This window comes from Aspergillus candidus, assembly GCF_002847045.1.
Source record: "Aspergillus candidus strain CBS 102.13 unplaced genomic scaffold BDW47scaffold_8, whole genome shotgun sequence".
Classification (NCBI taxonomy): Eukaryota; Fungi; Ascomycota; class Eurotiomycetes; order Eurotiales; family Aspergillaceae; genus Aspergillus; species Aspergillus candidus.
Window position 1 is genome coordinate 350,250 of NW_020194013.1, and position 19,326 is coordinate 369,575.

The 19,326-nt window shown below is 51.3% G+C and overlaps 8 protein-coding genes across 8 annotated transcripts; 5 read left to right on the plus strand and 3 right to left on the minus strand.

Moving 5' to 3' along the window:
• Nucleotides 1–12: 12 nt before the first annotated feature.
• BDW47DRAFT_101272 (YjgF-like protein) lies at nt 13–820 on the minus strand. The gene is made up of 3 exons (XM_024811618.1): nt 634–820; nt 425–574; nt 13–322 (listed from the first exon to the last, which is right to left on the minus strand). Exons 1-3 carry the CDS (start codon nt 796–798, stop codon nt 218–220), a joined length of 420 nt encoding a protein of 139 aa, XP_024674539.1. The 5' UTR covers nt 799–820; the 3' UTR covers nt 13–217.
• Nucleotides 821–1,562: 742 nt separating this feature from the next.
• On the plus strand, nt 1,563–1,848 carry BDW47DRAFT_123543 (uncharacterized protein; the record flags this gene model as incomplete). Its single annotated transcript, XM_024816074.1, has 2 exons — nt 1,563–1,713; nt 1,778–1,848. The coding sequence occupies 2 exons, from the start codon at nt 1,563–1,565 to the stop codon at nt 1,846–1,848; spliced, it is 222 nt and encodes a 73-aa protein (XP_024674540.1).
• Nucleotides 1,849–1,884: 36 nt separating this feature from the next.
• Nucleotides 1,885–2,827, plus strand: BDW47DRAFT_123544 (uncharacterized protein; the record flags this gene model as incomplete). Its single annotated transcript, XM_024816075.1, has 2 exons — nt 1,885–2,001; nt 2,399–2,827. 2 exons carry the CDS (start codon nt 1,885–1,887, stop codon nt 2,825–2,827), a joined length of 546 nt encoding a protein of 181 aa, XP_024674541.1.
• Nucleotides 2,828–3,264: 437 nt separating this feature from the next.
• On the minus strand, nt 3,265–5,873 carry BDW47DRAFT_101274 (uncharacterized protein). The gene has a single exon (XM_024811619.1). It carries the CDS (start codon nt 5,638–5,640, stop codon nt 3,382–3,384), a length of 2,259 nt encoding a protein of 752 aa, XP_024674542.1. The 5' UTR covers nt 5,641–5,873; the 3' UTR covers nt 3,265–3,381.
• Nucleotides 5,874–9,603: 3,730 nt separating this feature from the next.
• On the plus strand, nt 9,604–12,434 carry BDW47DRAFT_88746 (phosphatidylinositol-3-phosphate-binding protein BEM1). Its single transcript, XM_024820130.1, has 4 exons — nt 9,604–9,898; nt 10,089–10,193; nt 10,503–11,279; nt 11,371–12,434. Exons 1-4 carry the CDS (start codon nt 9,893–9,895, stop codon nt 12,301–12,303), a joined length of 1,821 nt encoding a protein of 606 aa, XP_024674543.1. The 5' UTR covers nt 9,604–9,892; the 3' UTR covers nt 12,304–12,434.
• BDW47DRAFT_101280 (uncharacterized protein) lies at nt 12,323–12,889 on the minus strand (the record flags this gene model as incomplete). The annotated part of the gene is made up of 2 exons (XM_024811620.1): nt 12,323–12,732; nt 12,848–12,889. Coding segments are annotated over 2 exons (210 nt in total), but the record flags the coding sequence as incomplete, so codon positions are not given.
• A 262-nt stretch (nt 12,890–13,151) lies between these two features.
• BDW47DRAFT_101282 (AFG1 family ATPase) lies at nt 13,152–15,405 on the plus strand. The gene is made up of 4 exons (XM_024811621.1): nt 13,152–13,803; nt 13,882–14,335; nt 14,397–14,913; nt 14,999–15,405. Exons 1-4 carry the CDS (start codon nt 13,452–13,454, stop codon nt 15,335–15,337), a joined length of 1,662 nt encoding a protein of 553 aa, XP_024674545.1. The 5' UTR covers nt 13,152–13,451; the 3' UTR covers nt 15,338–15,405.
• Nucleotides 15,406–16,644: 1,239 nt separating this feature from the next.
• On the plus strand, nt 16,645–19,189 carry BDW47DRAFT_101287 (catalase-domain-containing protein). Its single transcript, XM_024811622.1, has 3 exons — nt 16,645–16,876; nt 16,961–17,386; nt 17,454–19,189. Exons 1-3 carry the CDS (start codon nt 16,709–16,711, stop codon nt 19,005–19,007), a joined length of 2,148 nt encoding a protein of 715 aa, XP_024674546.1. The 5' UTR covers nt 16,645–16,708; the 3' UTR covers nt 19,008–19,189.
• Nucleotides 19,190–19,326: the final 137 nt, after the last annotated feature.

Here is a 19,326-nt window from a genome sequence, read left to right on the forward strand (position 1 = left end):
TTCGCCCCATGAGTCACTGACGCGCGCTACATGCGATTTCGCTTATAATCTGATCAAGCATACAGAGGAAAGATATAGAACGGTGATGGCTGATACTCAAGCAGTTGTACATGTGCAGATGGATTGAATGGTCTCCCGCGCTAGAGGCAGCTCTATTTAACCCCACCAAAACACCCCTCTACCCCTTCATGGAAGAAAACGTCTCGAAACAATAAATCTAAAGACGAGATGCTCCCTTGGGCACACCAGTTACCGCACCGATGCACTCGATCTCGACATCTGACCCCTTGGGCAGGGTCTTGACGGCCACGCACGTCCGGGCCTATCTTATTAGTATCAATGGTCATGAAAAAGGGGGGAAAACGAAAGATACACCAAGATTAAAGATGGAAAATAAAGAGAGAAAACAAAGGAGAAAACTCACAGGTCGAGCACCCTCAAAGAAAGAATCATAGACCTCATTGACAGCCCCAAAGTCATCCATATTAGCCAGATAGATATTCATCTTGACCGCGTCGCGGAGGCTCGATCCACCGGCTTCGAGCACGGCGCTCAGGTTGAGCATGATTTGCTTCTACAATATAATTAGATCATGCATCGCTCAATGACGGAGAGAGGAGGAGGTGTCAGTACAGTTCTCTCCTTAATGGAGCCCTCCACCATCTGGTTGGTGGTGGGGTTCACGCCGAGCTGACCAGAGCAGAAGATCAAGTCACCGACTACGATAGCCTGGGACAGGAAGGGAGCCGGCGTGGGCGCATTCTGGGCGCGGACTGGGGTGCGGGTGGCTCTGGGCATGTTGACGGTTGGTGTATTGGTGGATGATGTGTGGTTGTGTGGTTGGAGAAAGAACTTGGCGAAGCTTGGATCTTGGGGAAACGTGTGGGAAAATATGGTTATGGTGCGGTTGCGGGGATTGTGGGGATCATGACTAATACGTTGAGGACATATAATTACAATTTATTTATACGAGATATATGGGTTATACAGTAAGTCATATTATTCTGGGTCGAAGATATGTATTTCTTTGATACTGCTGTATTCTGTTGTGTCTGATTGGGGTGTGGACTTGGTGGCTAAATTGGTGGAAACCCTAATTACTGGCTGTAGAATAACCTCAATATTCAACTCGATGTATAGCCACGTCAATAAAGCGGTGGTTTACTCTCCTTGAGTTACCTGTTCAAGTCTATTAATTTCAAAAGTAGCAGAGCGTGCTTTGAGCAGTTTAAGCAGAAATATAATGGTATGAACCTCTAATAGGATACCAACAATGAAGACAAGCGAACATGACAATAATAGGACAGCGTTGAAGAATATAATGATAAATATAGACTGTCTGATAGAGTAACTCACTCATCTACGGCAAGAAATATCTCAAACCCTTCTCTCCTAAGTATGAATAACTTGTATTTACAGCACCTATCTCCTGACATCATCATGTCCGGCTCTTCCAACATATATCTCTCTTCTTTACACCAACAACGAGTTAAACAAATACCTATCAGTATTGATACCTTCCTACTTAACAGACGCTACTAGCCACACAGCCTGTAGCAATCATGGGTACCCCTCCATCCCCAGAGACAGACACCTGTGACAAAACCAAGCCCATCACCATCGAAGTCCACGGCCTAAAAGCAAAGATCTACCTAAACCGTCCAGAAGAGGACCCCATCCCATCTCACTATCTCCAAAAGGCAGAACAAATCCGTATACCCCATCACCACCTAGCAAGGCCCCACGAGAAGCAATATAGCAAATACTAATTCGACAGCCTCCACCGACCGCCCAATCTGGCGCTTCCGAGGCCGCGAAGACGCCCGCAACGTCAACCTCAGCAGGTAGTCTACTGTGAATACCCGCTTCCGGGGCGTATACAAGATGCTGAAGAAGGTGCCGGCGCAGTTTGTCAATGGGATATATGAGGATGGTGGCCATGAGCAGTCGTCATCGTCCTCCTCTTCCACCTCCTCGTCGAGGGTCAATTTTACAGAAGCAGTAAAGGCACAAGGCTAGGTCGTGTATGCGTTTCTGCATGAGATTCTGGATATGATGCGGATTGGGCGTAAGATGGGGGGTGTGTCGTTTGTGCTTCGGTATACTCCTTTACCCTGATTATGACAGATGTATCAGATTTGAGATGCGTTGGTGATATTGATGAAAAGTATAAGACCACGCCTTTTCAGCTGCAAGCTCAAATACTGGACTGGATACCGCGAGAGATATTCCGACGGGCCACGCACAGCTGGCTTACTCTGCCTAGACGAATATCCTGAGACACGGGGCTTGTGCGGGCTGTTGTTCCCATATCATCGGTAATCTCTCCCTCCTCTCTCTCTTATATACACAAGCTTGATGCCAGAAACAGATAAACATACTAACAACAAATCCCCAGACCCAATCCGAAACCCCTACTCTCCCCAAAACCCTCACCGACGAGTTTAAGCTCCTCCTCTCCCATCTCATCCACATCCACCACCTCTACCCACCCGGCGACCAGATCCCCTTCCAAGAAGTCTACCTCATCAGCCAACACGGGCCCAAACTGCACCTTCTATGGGGAATCTTCCCGAGCCACAAGACGTCTCGGTTGTGGAGTGGGCGGTACAACCAAGCCAGCCCAGCCAGCTCGACAGGTGCAGGGACAGCGAGCCCAACCCACCACTTCGCAGCCACCAACACCCCAGAAAGCCGTTACTACGCCGGGCCGAAGATGGAGCGCGTGAGGCAGGAGCGGATGGCGCTGTGCTGTGCTGCGGGGGATGAGGAGGAGTCTGATGCGAGGACTTTCCGCGTGCGGGGGAGTAGGGAGTTTGATTTGTGAGCTGGGAGGGATTTAAGGGATGTGGTTCGGTTGACTGGGGGGTTGGGGCTGTATTTGTTGGGTGGTGGGGTTTTAGGGGGTGTTTCTGGGGGTTGGGGGAGGCGAGGGAGAAAGAGGATGAGAAAATGAAAAAAGAAAAAGAAAAAAAAGGAGATGGAGAATAAAGAGAAGGAGAAGGAGAGAAAGAAAGAGAAGAAGAAAAAGACGGAGAATAAGGAGAAGAAGCTAGGGGACATTGAGAGGCTGGCGCGTGAGGATAGTATCCAGGAGACGGATGCGATTCGTCAGTCATGGTAGGATTGAGTGTGGGAGGAGGGACATGGAGATTGGATTCCTGAGGACGAGGATGTTGGTTCTATCAATGGGCTTTGAATGGGGTTATTCCTAGTTCGTGTAGGTATGATTTCATACAAGCTGGTTTACGGTTCGAAACACGAATAAATGAATGAATCATATTGCAAATCGCAAAGAGATAAACCAGATCCAGCTAGATTTTACGTACAGAAAAAGGCCGATATATCACCAATTCCGAGAATGATAAAGCATGCAAATTGTTATGAACTGCGCTCCCTCTGACGCCTCTCAGACTCAAACTCAGTAAATGCATCGAACCCTCGTCCGTCTTCGCCGCCTGTACGAAGAAACTCAACCACAACGCCGATAGCGTAGCAGGTCGCAGCCGTGGCGGCGCCACTGATGAACATCCGACGGAGTGCGGACCCGAATCTCGACCGCGCTTTCGGCGGTTCTGTTGATTCGGGCGTATCTTTGTCGAATGCGGAGGGAGCATCGTCGGGAGCATCGTCGGAAGCCGTGTCGTGCGCCGGCGGAGTGGTGGATGCTGACTCCGTCGAAGGCGCAGGCTCGTAGAGATCTTCATCATGTCGGACATAGGGGTTGGGTCGCTGCAGGTCATCTTGGAATTGGGCACTGCCGTACTCCCCCGCCTCTCGGGTCTTTCGAAACACGAGGATATCCCCGCCACCAGACACGATCTCGTAACCTCCATGGTGCATCTGCGCGAAGTATGGCAGGAACTTGGCCGGGTGGTGTAGGCGACGGAGGACTTTGGTGGGGTGGAGAGCACCATCTGTTGAGTGGAGGGACGAGCTTGTCTCGGCTTCCTGAATTCGGCGGGTCGAAGGGTCATATGCAAGGACGAGGTAAGTATCCGGTGAGGTGTTGTCCGACACATTCTGCTCTCCGAGGATCTGTTCAGTTGATGCTTCGGGTTGGCTCAGTTCGTCGGAGCTGGCACCGCTGGATGCTTCTCTCGCGGGCCCGGTCTCTTCAGTCCGTTGATACTTTTGCCGCAAACTTTGGTGATCAACCTCGCTAGCTGGGTCGACATAGGAGTCAAAGCTATCTTCCATGTGCTTGCGTGCTTGCTTTCGCGATTCCAAGTCTCCCTCGAAGTGCTTCCCTTCGTAAGAAGCACGAATATCGTTGGCAGTCAATATATCCAGATCTTCTTGCCTCTCTTTTAACATGGGCTCCAGATGGTCGGGGGAGTCATCTATTACAAAACTTTTAGGTGCCTGATATATGTTGGTTGTGGAGTGAGGTGCTCCACCCAGAGCTTCACTATTGGGTGCACTATTCAGATATCCATTGCTCTCGGTTTGCCTCTGCGGCTCTTGAGTATCTTTCCCCGTGTCTTTGGCGTCCAGTCCTGAAGATGCCACATTTTCCCGCGGCGGACTAGCCTCGGGGCCGATCGACTGGGTCGTAGCATCTGGGCGTTGTTCTCGGGCCGTAGTGTCCAGTGGCCCCCGCGATTTATGTACCCGTGTTTGCTTGAAATCACGTGGCTCTTGATGATCCCCATACAGTGCACCGTGGCTGGCGTTTAAGTCCTTCAATGACTCTTGTGGTTCTGACCTTCGTGGCGGAGAATCCACCGAGGAAAGAAAGCCAGCCTTCCCAGTGTGAGATCGAGATCCATTGCGCTGCGGTTTTCTCCGCGCGGTATCTTCAGCCTGCTCGTTTTCTTCAATCACATCAGAAGACTGTTTCGATTTCGGGACCATGCGGCCAATGATGGGGTCGAATTCCATATCATTCTTTTCAGCAACCCTTGCACTTTCAGTAAACGCATTCACACCACTGGACCCCTCTGAATCCGACATGCGTTCATCACCGGTACGCGGCGGAGGCGGCGGAGGCGGCGGAGACGTACGGGAACTCGCCGTCGTATCAACAGGCTTCGACTCCGCAGTGGACCCAAGGCCAAGAAACGTGCGACAAAGATCAGTGAACCAATTGTCGTATGTACCGGGGGCACCGGGGCGAACTAGCCTGCTCCCAAACAGGGCCGCATGTGGGTCAGCATCGATCTCCCTCCTGAACTGTTCCATGCGCTCCTTCGCGCGGGCGCTCTCCGTCTCCCAGAAGCTTTTGTGAGGGTTGGATTCCCAGAAGACCTTGTGAGGGTTTCGTCCGGCCCCCGACCCCGATTCCGACTCCGAAAATCCGGATTTGAAACGACCCCACCCCCACCCAGGAATCCACCACGGGATGTGCTGGTTGAACATGACTGACGGGTGCTTCGGGGGTGGAGGTTGTCCTGCCCTGCGCATCTTCAGCTGGTAGAGACGTCGGTACCTCTCCGTTCGCTTCCGCTCCCATTCCTCTGTGTGTCTGTATCTCCGGTGCGAGTGGTCCCAGAACGCGCGGACCTGGGCGGTGCTCCTAGCTGGGCGTGTCGAGGTGGTGGTGGTTCGACCGGCTAGACCGCTACTTCCGGGGGAGAGAGACGTGGAGTTCGACGCCCGCGTGGCTCGAACTCCTGATACTGTGACGTGACGGAGCATTGCGAGGATTCAGGCTGTAGGTGGAGAGAGGGCCAGCCTGGGGTGAGTAGATCAATATCACACTAGAAGCTCAATGGACTGAAGCTACGACCGGGTGTGGGCGGTCATTGATAGCTCCGATCACATTGCAAGCTTGGAGATCCGGTGATCTAGGGGGCTTGAGATATGAGGAATGAAGATGTATTCGATGTCTTGTTATGTACGAGTGGAGTTAAATAAGATGGACTGATAGAAGGTTGGATGGTGAATGATGTCGTCGGGTGAATTGAAGGGAGGTAGATAAGGTGTCAGGTGAGCTGGCCGAAGGCGGAGAGCCGATCGGGAGCATCATGGCGGGGTCATGCCTGGTGGATCTACGGAACACATCTCCTGCCAGACATTGGAGTGGGATTCAGTGGTTCGGGTGTAATAGACATAGACGGGACTTTTGTTGCATTTGTCGTATAGAAGAGAGAAGACAAGAAAGGGAAAATTTATACGATATAAATCTATACTATATAGATAGTCGATCTTGCCGCCGTAGGATGGTTAGTATGGTATCGGATCACAGTATCTACGAGACACGACTAGTTATCTGCTTCAAGGCAAGTAGCATTCAAATGGTGTAGGGAGTATATCGGCGAGTGTGCTCTCTCTATATAATATTGTAATATGTGTGTTGACCTGGATATTATCATACTGGGGTCAGCCACATCGAGTACAAACTTTTGTATCGAATTAATACACCTACCCGCGCTGTGGGTACATCTACGACTAGAAACCCCCAAAGAATCCAATAAATGATAGGTATATTTGTCCAATCTCTCAATTATACTAAATTATATCCCATCAATCTAATACATACCCATTTCACATGTCTACACCGCTACCTCATCAGCGCCCAGTCCGGACCGATAGATTTAAAACACCCGACATGTTTGAAGTCGGCCTTTCTGTTGGAATGGAGGGATTAGTGAAGCAGGCACCCGACACTATCCAATGATACTGATATGGAAGCTGAGCGGTAATGGAAGTACCGATCGCATACCGAGTGGAGGTAATTTATGACCCGCAACAGTGGTTCTCGAACGTGCATGTCCCACATGGATGAAATTAAAGGAGGCTCGTGGAGATGGAGTGGGGAGCTTATTGGTTTGTTCTGTTGATGGGGGAAACATTTCTATGGAGTACATACAGTCTAGAGCTGAGAACAGGTGGAAGAAGTGTGAATAAGTAGTGATAAGGATTTGATTCTCCAGGGTCGATACTGTCACTGATACTGATACAATATGCGGCGTGATGAGATGCAGCGTGATGGATTTTCTAGAGTTGTGTCCACAGTCCACTAGGGCTAGCAGGCGAAACATGTCAATTTTATTTCTTCACCAGGCCGGCTAAGTTGTCGATCTTATAGATACCAAGGCGTGGCTAGAAGAGTCCATGGGCAGCTTCTGTGTGCCGATCGACGAATGAGGTGAAGAGATGATACATCATATAGCTGGGTCTGAGGTATCCAGGAATGCCAAGCATCTTTGATTTGACAGATGAAGATGCAGTGGGGCGCTGAACGTGACAGCTTCACGAGGACAAGTCCGTCGGACTCGTCGGATCAGCTATCAGATCGACGGGCAGAACAGTGAACACTGCAAAGGCTATCTTGATGTCGGTCTTGCCACTTTTCGCACCCTGACCAGTCCACCCGGTTGATGTTGAGAGTTCAGCAAAGTTAAAGTGGCCACCAGGTCCAGCCAGTGGGTCCTGCCTCGAGCAAGCGAAGTCGACCATCGAAACAGACCACTGTACCTGAGTGGCTGCACACCCAGCAGGTCGGGCTTGTAACAAAAGCGACTCGACCAACTATGTAAGGGGCGAATGCATCGAACTGACTGACTGACTCATCCATGCAACCTGCCCCGGACGAATTTCGGACGGGTTGAAGATTTGCCCTGTTTGACGGTCACAGATGGACAGCTTCCAAGCCCTACATGTCCCTTGCCGTCGGGAAGGGGATCCGGTGCGAGACAGTGGCATGAGCTATTGAGCTTGATCGGGGATATCCTTGCCATCATCATTCTTTTTGTGGTCTTTTTTTTTTTTTTTTTACCTGGAGGAGTACTGTGACACACTGTCAGACAGACCCTGCGACGATCATACCCTTTTTTCAAGTCTTTCCTTTTTTAGAATCAAGCGGAGAAGGGACAAAAAGTCTGGAACCGAAGCTGGAAGACCATGGAATGGGGACGGGAAAAAGGTTAGCCCTCATGGTATTCTTCAGAGTTGACCAGTGAGAGGGACTCTGGGGCGGCAGACTGAAGGTTGCGGTGGAGTGATAGATAATTCAATTTTCCGCATGGGATCCGTATCTGATCTTGACTGGATATTGGGGAGGACGTGTAAGTTGCTCCATTTTTCAAGTGCGGCACACAGACCACTTGTGTGGCGAAGTGGTCCCCTTGACGTTTCTTTTCCAGCCTCTAAGGTGTTGTGTCATACAGTGCTTTTGCATGTATGGGGTTGTTTCTTGGAATGCTGCTTTAAAGGGGACCTTGAGTTAGATGTTGCCTTGGATCCTCCACTGAGTATGGTTGGGCGAATGGAGTACAAATATACATATAGTAATAGAGGTAATAATGACACTAACAAATCAAACAAGAATAAAAATAACATAAAACAATAGGGTCAATAAATAAAAAGGGGAAAACGGCTGAAATCAAGAATGGTGCCCAACCAGGCAGCGAGATACTGGTAAAGCCCCAGTAGTCGTACTTAGGCATGCTAAGGTATGGACCGTACCTAAGATACTACGATAGCTTAAGATTAGTTAGGGGGCCGTGACGGGAGCCGGAAAGCCAGTCCCGGCCAGTCCTTACCTAGTACCAGGCATAAGGACAGACTTGGGTACGTATCAACGGTCAGCTGGAGAACAGTTCAATAGATGTATTTCGATATTAATCTCGGACTCCAGTTGACCCATGAGTTTAAAATTAAACAGCCAAACGATTAAGATATTCAATATAATATAATATAATATAATTATAATTCATGGATTAAATATATAGAAAATCGACCCAAAAAGAGGCGACTACTCGAGGCCGGAATGAATAATATTATGAATACCTAAGCCAACAACTAATCTCTTGACTAGCCTTGTATGGTACGGCATCTGTGAACTACTCAGGCACTTCACCTCTTCTCTTTTTTCTTGACATGGGATCCTGCATCCTGTTCTTGTTCACTCTTGTCTATTCGACTTACTCTTTCTTTTCATCTTCTTCCCTTCTTCCCCCCTTCCATCCCTCTCTACCCCCAAACCATAGTGGTTGGTGATGACTCTATCCCGCCACCAACAAACAGACTACAACACCCCCACATTGTACGAATCCCTCGATACGCTACCTGAGCCACTCATAACGGACATCGACATCACTCTCTTTGGTTGATCCTCCACCCAAGACCCTCAGAAACCTTGGAACGGCTGCGGTTGTCACGCGTGGACCAGCCTACCTACCATCGCTGGAGTCTCTTTGGTTCTTGTTCTTGTTCTTACTCCGACTCTTTCTCTCCTCCCTGCCATTCCCCCCCATTGTCTCCTGTCGTGACCCTCAGGGGCGGGGTGTCGGTCACAAAGCGGGCCTACTTGTCTTGTGAAGTCGTCGCAATCCTTCATCCCCCCTCCCAGGCTACACTGGTTCATCCGTGGTTGGAGTCCACCACGAGAGGGGCGAAAGGGCCGTTCACAACGGATCGAAATCAATCGAAATCTCCAAAAAAGCACTGACACTTCTTGGGTAGTGTCTTCCTGGAGGATTGGTTGGTTTTTCTCTGGGCTGATTATCCTGGATCATTGTGTTAATATTATCATCATTTCCATCTCTCTTCCTCTCTTTCTTCACACACTCTTTCTCTCACTTGCACACACTTCTTTCCTCCCTCACGCCACTCTCTCTCCCCTCTTTTACTTTCTCTTACTTCCTCTCGCTCTCTCTCACTTGAGTCTTCCTTGTCTGTTGTCTTTTACTGTTTTCTTGATTTTGGCCATATATCCTCTCTTTTTCCTTCCCTTTCCTATATTGATTTGACGATTGCCCCGACATTTGGTCCCTCTTTTAATCTCTGTCTCCTGGGCATCTGGTGGACAACATATCGGATGATTTAACCTCCTGATCTACGACGACTTTGAACCCACTCTGTACATTCCAGCCTGCCTACTTTGATCCCGATCGAATTCCCCGACCACCATCGGAAACGCTTTGAATAGAAACTTATTTGGAGGATGAAGGTACGTCTCTCTATTTCTCTCTCCCTCTACCTTCTATCTTCCTTCCTATCGTCTTCCCGCCTCTCGTTTATATCGCTTGTTCCCTAAATTCTCCTCCCCCCTCCGCCCCCTTACGACAAAGTACAACCACCCCATTATTCAAAAATTACAAGGCGCACTCATTAACTTTTGATTGTTCCTTGGAAATTAGGCCATTCGACGTTCCCTCAAAGGGGAAAAGGACCCCAAACCCCACCACCACCATCATCTTTCCATTACACCCAAGTCCGCGATCGCCATTCTTCCTCCCAAAAAGGTGTGTATTCTATTTTATTTTATTCTATTTTTTTTATCCCGTTCATTCTGTTTTTCATCCGCCCTACCACCATCATCGGCTTCATCCATACAAATCCCTCGCCTTCCCTCTCCTTCAATCCCTCCTTTCTTCCCCATCCTACCCTCGGCCGTTCCTCTTATTATTCTATTTTATTTCATTTTATTTTTTATTTTTCATTTTTTGATCCCCACCCCCACCACCTCCTTTCCCCCCCCTCGTCCGCACTCACAACTCGACTCTTGCGCTGGGCAACCTTTTTATTAACCACACCCCTGTCTGAACACGTAGGTCATCAAGGCTCTTTACGACTACCAACCAGAATTCGGGCACACCCAGGAATTGTCTTTCAGCAAGGGGGACTTCTTTCACGTTATCAGCAGGGAGGACGACTCGGATTGGTACGAAGCGTGTAATCCCCTCATCCCTAGTGCCAGGGGGTTGGTCCCGGTGTCGTTCTTCGAGGTCATTGGCAAAAACGAGCGAGATAGTGGCGGTTCGGTTGACCTTCATAAGAAGAAGGAGTCGCACGACTCGGGCTTCTCCGATCGAGCTCCCGCTGCTTTCCCCGGTCCCGATTTCGTCAACGCGCCCAAATCTCATCACCCCCAGTCCGTGTTCAGGATGTCGGCCCTGGGAAAGGGCTCCAGCCCCATGGTCTATGGCATTGTACAGTATGACTTCCAGGCCGAGCGCCCGGACGAATTGGATGCGAGAGCCGGGGAAGCCATCATCGTCATCGCCCAGTCCAACCCGGAGTGGTTCGTCGCCAAACCCATCGGTCGCCTGGGAGGGCCCGGTCTCATCCCCGTCTCGTTCATCGAACTGCGCGACATGCAGTCGGGCCAAGCCGTCACCGACCCGTTGGAGGCGGTCCGGCGCGCAGGCGTGCCCAAGGTGGAGGAGTGGAAGAAGATGACGGCCGAGTACAAGAACAGCAGCATCACGCTGGGCAAGATCGATCCCACGCCGCCGTCGTCGATGCAATCCGTCACCTCGAGTATGGATAAGATGTCCGTGGGCCACCAGAGTGTGACGTCGATCAATCAGAATGGCAGTAACTCTTATGTGAGTCGCCTCCCTTCCCCTCCCCGCCGCGGGGCCGCGCCCCCCGCTCGTCGACATGTCGTTTCTGTGTGCTAACTTCGCGTGTCTCCAGGGCTACCACCAGCGCAACACCAGCAAAGGAACGCTGTCCCAACAGATGTCCCAGCCACCGCCGTCGTCGTCGCAGGGCTACCCACGGCCGCTCGTGGCCCCGATCGCCGCGTCGATCCCTCGGTATTGTTTCGACAACGACAAGTATTGGTACATCATCGAGGCGAAGATGGAGGATGGCCGCTGCTGGGAATTGTCGCGATATTACCATGATTTCTATGACTTCCAGATCGCCCTCCTCACCCAGTTCGAGGACGAGGCGGGGAACCGCGGCCGCCCGCGAACGCTCCCGTTCATGCCCGGGCCCGTCACCCACGTCACCGATGCGATCTCCAACGGCCGCCGGCAGAACCTGGACGAGTACATCAAGAAGCTGATCTCCATGCCCCCGCACATTGGCCGGTGTCAGCTGGTGCGCGAGCTGTTCGCGCCGCGCCCGGGCGATTTCGAGATCGATCCCAGCGCGTTCGGGGAGGATGTCCGATTCTCGGGCGGTTCCCACCATTCGTCGGCGCACGAGGTCTCGCGCAGTGCGTCTCGGCAATCCTCCCAGGCCCAGATGCATGCGCAATACGCCGATCGACCGGGTTCCCACCAGCGGACCCAAACATCGGGGTCGCAACTCAATGGAGCTCCCCCGTCGATGAACCGCCAACCCAGCTCGATCACGCAGGTGTCCACCGCGTCGAGCGGCGGCGCCATGAAGGTCAAGGTCTTCTTCCAAGACGATCTCATTGCGATTCGGGTTCCCAGCGATATCTCCGTGCAACAGCTACGCGAAAAACTCATGGACCGGTTGAAGATCCAAGACGGGATCGTGATGCAGTACAAGGACGAGCCGTCGGGGGCCTACGTCGACCTGGTCAGCGACAGCGATCTGGACACCGCCGTCCAGCGCAATTCCAAGCTGACCCTGTACGTTGGGCTTGCCTGAGAAGTACAACCAGAAACGGAAACAAAAAAAAAAAAAAAAACTCCGTCTAAATCTCCAACAATCGAATAAGACGGAGAGAAAGAGAAGGAAAGAATTGCCCGGACGTGGACCTGCATAGATTCGTGGCTTCTTGGTGTCTTCATCGATATTTGCGATAGATTTGGTGATCTTCCCGCGTGATCTCTTATTTGTTCATTCGTTTTCTTCTTCTTTTTCTCCCTCTACTTGCCCGATCTCCTGGGGAAGCATGGTGTCATGGTGTTATGAATTTCCTTGAGCTTGGGCATTTGGCCATTTGGGCGCTCTTTTACCTGATTCTCGTTTTCTTTTGTTTTGCGTCTTTTCCTTTCTCTTGGTGGGTTTATGGGGCGGATGGATGTGAAGACTGATGCCCGAAATGTTCACGTCACTGTATTGTTTCTTTTCTTTCTTTTTTTTTTTTTTTGCTTCCATCTGTTCTATTTCTTGTTTGATCTTGGCTTGCATCTGTTGTGCTTGAATGTTGTTGTTGCCCGTAGGCCAGGGCTGCTTGTGATTCCCATACCCTTTCCACGGCATCCTTGTGACTTGTACATAAAGTCTTTCCCTGCATATATATATCATACAGCCTACTGTAGGCTTCGCTACCTACATGTTGTGTACTACTTGATATAACTGAATATAGTAAGTTACTACGTAGGTAAGAGGTCAGGTAAACTTAGTAATTCCGAGACAAACACCAGGAGTCCCTCAAACTCATTGGTTGCCGGATTTCCGACGGGCGGGAGTCACATGACATGCGCCGGCAAGTCATCCGCGGTTCTTTTTCGCTTCATCGGACTTGTTCTCGCTCGCGTGCCGACTCCGTACTCTTCGGTCTTTCTTTTGGTTTGTATGCTACGCCTCGCGGAGTCTGTCTGTCGCTACTCTACACAACCTAACTATATCGTCCTCCTCTCCCTGTATATAGGCCCTCCCCCTCCATCACCTTGATTGTTTACCTTGCTCGATTTCCCCGCCTCTGCTCGCGTGACCAGACGATCCTCCCTCCACTCTGATTAACCGTACCGGAAACCCCGCCCGATTGCGTCGCTGTACATATCTTTCCACACATGTATCTATAGACTGATCGCCCTATTGTCCCAAAACTTATACTACCATCTGTGCCAATGAGCGGGACGCCTGCGAGACTATGCGCGGACTTCTTTCCGAGCGCGCTGAGAACGTCCCGCGGTGCCCTCATCCGACCAGCCACGCTCCGCGGAAACCGTCGGGTGTGTAGCAGGGAGCCCCGAAGAGGTGTTCACCATGTCCGTCGGGCACCGACATCGTTGACCGGCCATGCATGCGGCCGGGCGTATGTGCATGGTCTGCAGGACCGCCCCTCTATCCGGGGTTTCGCCTCGGAGGCCGCCAGCAGAACCGGCGAGAACATAGAGGGGCAGTTGGAGGGTGGCCCGCTCAAGGAGTACGGCGCGAGGGTCGAGCAGGGACGGTTGCGCGACGACCCCCACCAGAGACGTAAGCATACACACTGCTGGCCATGGCCAAACGAGACGAGGTAAGGTTAGACGTGCTAACAAATGGGGGGCGCTGTAGAAATAATCGAGCGGTTACAAGACCTCTACGAGCGACTGCGAGGCTACAACCCTCCCCCCGTCGACCATCCCGCCATCGAGTCGTTGGACCCGGTGGTGCCGAAGACCTCTTTCCTCGGCTCCCTCTTCGGCCGCGGGGCCCAGAAACATGAACCTACCATATCCGAGGACCTGCCCAAGGGTCTGTACATGTACGGCGATGTTGGATGTGGCAAGACGATGCTGATGGATCTGTTCTATGAGACTCTCCCGGCGAATATCTCGTCTAAGAACCGGATCCACTTCCACAACTTCATGCAGGACGTGCACAAGCGGATGCATGTGATCAAGATGAAACATGGCAATGATTTCGATGCGCTGCCGATGGTCGCTGCCGAGATTGCTGAGAAGTCGAGCGTGTTGTGTTTCGATGAGTTTCAGTGCACGGACGTGGCGGATGCGATGATCTTGCGACGGTACACCTATCTTCCTCCGTGTAGGAATGCTATGCGACGCAGGCTAACAGGCATGGTCCAGACTCCTCGAACTCCTCATGTCCCACGGCGTCGTACTCATCACCACCTCCAACCGCCACCCCGACGATCTCTACAAGAACGGCATCCAGCGTCAATCCTTCATCCCCTGCATCAAACTCCTCCAGACCGCCCTCGAAGTGATCAACCTGAACTCCCCAACCGACTACAGAAAGATCCCCCGCCCCCCAGCCGCCGTGTACCACAACCCCCTGGGCCCCGACGCTGAGCGCCACGCCCAAAAGTGGTTCGACTTCCTAGGCGACCCAGTCCACGACCCTCCGCACCCGGCGACGCAAGAAGTCTGGGGTCGCAAGATCCAGGTGCCCCTCGCGAGCGGCAAGGCCGCCAAATTCACCTTCGACCAGCTCATCGGACGCGCCACCGGCGCAGCAGATTACCTCGAATTAGTCAGGAACTACGACGCGTTCATCATCACCGATGTACCGGGGATGAACCTGAACCAGCGAGATCTCGCCAGACGGTTCATCACGTTTATCGATGCCGTCTACGAGAGTCGGGTGCGTCCCCTTTATCTATCCATCTACCCACACATGTCCACGATTATAGTCTACATCCACTAACCCACCCTGATCAACAAAACAGGCAAAACTAGTCCTCACCTCCGAAGTCCCCCTAACCAACCTCTTCCTCTCCGAAACAGACATCAAAGGCTCCGTCGAAGACGGTAGCGACTTATCCGACGCAATGCGCATGATGATGGACGACCTAGGTCTGTCGATGCAAGCGCTGAAAACGAGCTCCATCTTCAGCGGCGACGAGGAGCGGTTTGCGTTTGCGCGCGCGTTGTCCCGGTTGTCTGAGATGGAGAGCAAGGAGTGGGTGGAGCGCGGTTTGGGCGTGGGGTTGAGTGAGAGCGCGGGCGAGAAGGAGCATGATGCTTGGGTGAAGAGTAGGAGTCGGTGGAGTGAGGATAATATGTGATATCATTTATCTTCTGACTTCTTTGGGGGGTGGTGTGGATGTGTGTGTAGGAAGGAGGCGTTGCTAGATTAGAGAAGCAGTAAATAGTACATAACTAGAGTAGAAGTCAAAACTAGCGTCACTCTTCGTTTGATCATCACGGGCCAGGATGCCTATCCCATGTCTACCCCCTCCTGGCACGGATCATCTACAATCGGGTCACCTAGCTATAAAGCTACACGATGCATACTTCGTAGAGTCTCATCCTGCTCACAATCTCGGCCATTTTATCCGATGATGCCTTCCAGGGCAATGTGGAGCTGCGACCTCGATATCATAAGGGTCCCAAATGGGAGGTAAGCTAGACGAGAACATAAGAGAACTGATCACTAACGAAATTCCCTGAAGAATGAGGAATCGTATGATCCAGCTGCCCAAGAGGCAGAACGAAAGGAAATCACGAGTCTCTTGAAGAAAATCAACGTTGATGCACTTCTTTCACGGGCTCGTCACCTACGCTGAGGGTATGCATTGTTTCCTGTCCAAAGATCTTCAATATGATCGGTCGACACGGTCTTCAGTTATGGGCGGCATGAATTACCATATCGAAATACTCACATGAAGTTCTCTAAAGCACCCCTGTAGAGCTAGATCAAGTGCCCGCGTATTCTTTCTTTCTTTTCTTACTTTCTTCTCTTACTTTCTTTTCTTACTAAGTCAATGTACATACATATCTACTACGTAGACATATGAAGAGCTCCTATTACCCACAAGGAATTAATAATTATCAATTCCAGACTGAACGTGTTGAATAATCAATCCTATGACGTCATTCACACGCAACCGCCTTCATACTTCCCACCCACACAGCATAACCAAGTGTTGCAACTTGCACTACATTCATAACTACTAACAATCATCGTTAATAAAGGATATGATATAATGACACAACTTATCTATCTACCTAGGTACTCACCTACCACTGAAAAATAGGTAGATATACCAGGTGTGGTTATAATCAAATAAGCTCCCATAGGCTGGCAGATACATGGGATCGAACACACAATGATCGACAAAGCTAACCAGATGGGGTGGGTACTGGACAATGGAATTGAAAACCGGGTTTGAGTACTACTACCACCATCTACGTTGAGAAACATCATACTGCACTATTTTCCCCGAGGAGGTGTGGGGAGGACACTCGAACCAGGGACGTGGGTATCCATCTATTGCATCATTGTGTTGATGCGTAGGTACCTAGTACTTGGTATGTCCCTGTTATATAAGTACCGGACGGGCTAGTACTTCTAGTTGAAATCAATATATTATTTGACAACGCTTACGCTATATTCCCCATTTTACTATCCGTGTTCATTGCTACTTTAATCAAAAATGGACGCCAAACAAGCAGACATGAAAAACGAGACAGTCGAGTTGTCCAACCAGCCCATGACAACCGATTACGGGATCAAAGTCTCAGACCCCGATCACTGGCTGCGGGTGGTCGACGAGAAGCGCACTGGGCCTAGCCTGTTAGAGGATCCTATTGCTCGGGAGAAGGTATATCTCTCTTTGCCCTTTCTTCCATATTCGGCCTTGTAATTGCTCTATTTTATTGGCATAATAGATGCTAATAATATCCAGATAATGCGCTTCGACCACGAGCGCATCCCCGAGCGCGTCGTGCACGCCCGCGGCGTAGGCGCCTTCGGGACCTTCAGACTCCACAGACCTATTCCAGAATACACAAGCGCAGGCGTCCTCAACGACACAGCGCGCGAGACGCCCGTGTTTGTGCGGTTCTCGACGGTGCAGGGCAGCAAGGGGAGCGCGGATACGGTCCGCGACGTGCGCGGGTTCGCGGTCAAGATGTACACGGCTGAGGGCAACTGGGATATTGTGGGGAATAATATCCCGGTTTTCTTCATCCAGGACGCGATCAAGTTTCCGGATGTTATTCACTCTGTGAAGCCTGAGCCGCATAATGAGATCCCGCAGGGTCAGAGCGCGCACAATAATTTTTGGGACTTTCAGGGCTTGCATAGTGAGACGGCGCATATGCAGCAGTGGGTAGGTTTTGTGTTTTTCTCCTTTATTTTTTGCTTTGAGAGAGGGAGAAAAATGGCTAATAAGTTAGATTATGTCTGATCGGGCGATCCCGCGCTCGCTTCGCATGATGCAGGGGTTTGGTGTCAATACCTACTGTCTTGTCAATGCGAAGGGGGAGCGTGTATATGTCAAGTTCCACTGGAAGCCTGAACTGGGCGTCCATTCTCTTGTCTGGGATGAGGCGTTGAAGATCTGCGGGCAGGACCCCGATTTCCACCGCAAGGATCTGATGGACGCCATCGACGCGGGCCAGTATCCCAAGTGGAAGTTCGGTATCCAGGTGCTGCGGGAAAGCCAAATGGACGACTTCGAATTCGACATCCAAGACGCGACCAAGGTGTGGCCTGAAGACCAGGTCCCCATTGAGTACATCGGCGAGCTGGAGCTCAACAGGAACGTGGACGAGTACTTCCCGCAGACGGAGCAGGTGGCCTTCTGCACGAGCCACATCGTCCCTGGGATCGACTTCTCCAACGACCCCCTCCTGATCGGCCGCAACTTCTCCTACTTCGATACCCAGCTCTCTCGCCTCGGCCCCAACTGGGAGGAACTCCCCATCAACCGCCCCGTGTGTCCCTACATGAGCCTCGTCAACCGAGACGGCGCCATGAGACACCGCATCACCAAGGGCAAGGTGAACTACTGGCCCAACCGCTACGAGGCGAACCCGCCCACGGATCCCTCGCAGGGCGGCTTCGCAACTTACCCCGAGAAGCAGCAGGGCGTGAAAGCCCGCGGGTTGTCGGACAAGTTCAAGGAGCACTACAACCAGGCGCAGATGTACTACAACTCGCTCTCGCCCATTGAGAAGATGCACACGGCCAAGGCGTTCTCCTTCGAGCTGGACCACTGCGACGATCCAATCGTGTACAAGCGTCTCTCTGAGCGTTTGACACTTATCGACCTTGAGCTGGCGAAGACAGTAGCCAAGAACGTGGGGGGTGACACGCCGACAAAGCCATCGAAGGAAAACAAGGGGCAGACAGCCCAGGGCTTAAGTCAGACTGACTATGAGCCCGCAACGGCCGTGATAAACACGCGCAAAGTTGCACTCTTGATCGCAGACGGCTTCGACCACGCCTCGTATATCGGAATGAAGACCGCCTTGCAGGACCGCCACGCGTTCGTTGTTACCATCGGCTCGCAGCGGCAGGGGGTGATCGCCGAGTCTGGCGAAAAGGTTATCCCCGATCATCACTTCCCAGGAATGCGGTCTACCCTGTTCGACGCGACGTTCATCCCGGGAGGTAAACATATCGCGACGCTGGCGAAGAATGGGGTTGCGAAGTACTGGGTGACCGAGTCTTTTGCCCATCTGAAGCCGATTGCTGGTGTTAATGAAGCTGTGGATTTTATCCAGAGGCAGATTAATCTGGGCTCCGTGAAGACCGCGTCGTCTGGCCAGGTGGTCGAGAGCTATGGTGTTGTCACCGGTCAGGGCTCTCCGTCGGACTTGCTCAAGGCTTCCGCGACTATCTCCAAGGATAGCAAGGGGCTCGCGGACCAGTTTATCTGGCATATTTCCCGACATAGGAACTGGCAGCGAGAGCTGGAAGGATTAATCGACGAGGTAGCCGCTTGAATTGTCCTAATGACGATATGATCATGTGTTAGTGTAACTATAATGTACTAGTAATGAAGTCAATTACCCCTTGCCATACCAAATGGAGGTCTACTGAAGACATGGAAACCTTTCGCAGAAAGGGTTGCTTTATTGTCCTTTCGTTGTATATTTCTCTTTTCCTTTCTTTGCTCTTTTCTTTCTTATCCCCCCCCAAGTTGTTTCCTGTCCTCTTCTGCTTGTCCTGAACTCAATATGGACTAACATTGCAATGTAACACTGCATGTGATATACGATGCGCAACATGATTAGTATAGTTGCGAACATACGTTTCAATGGT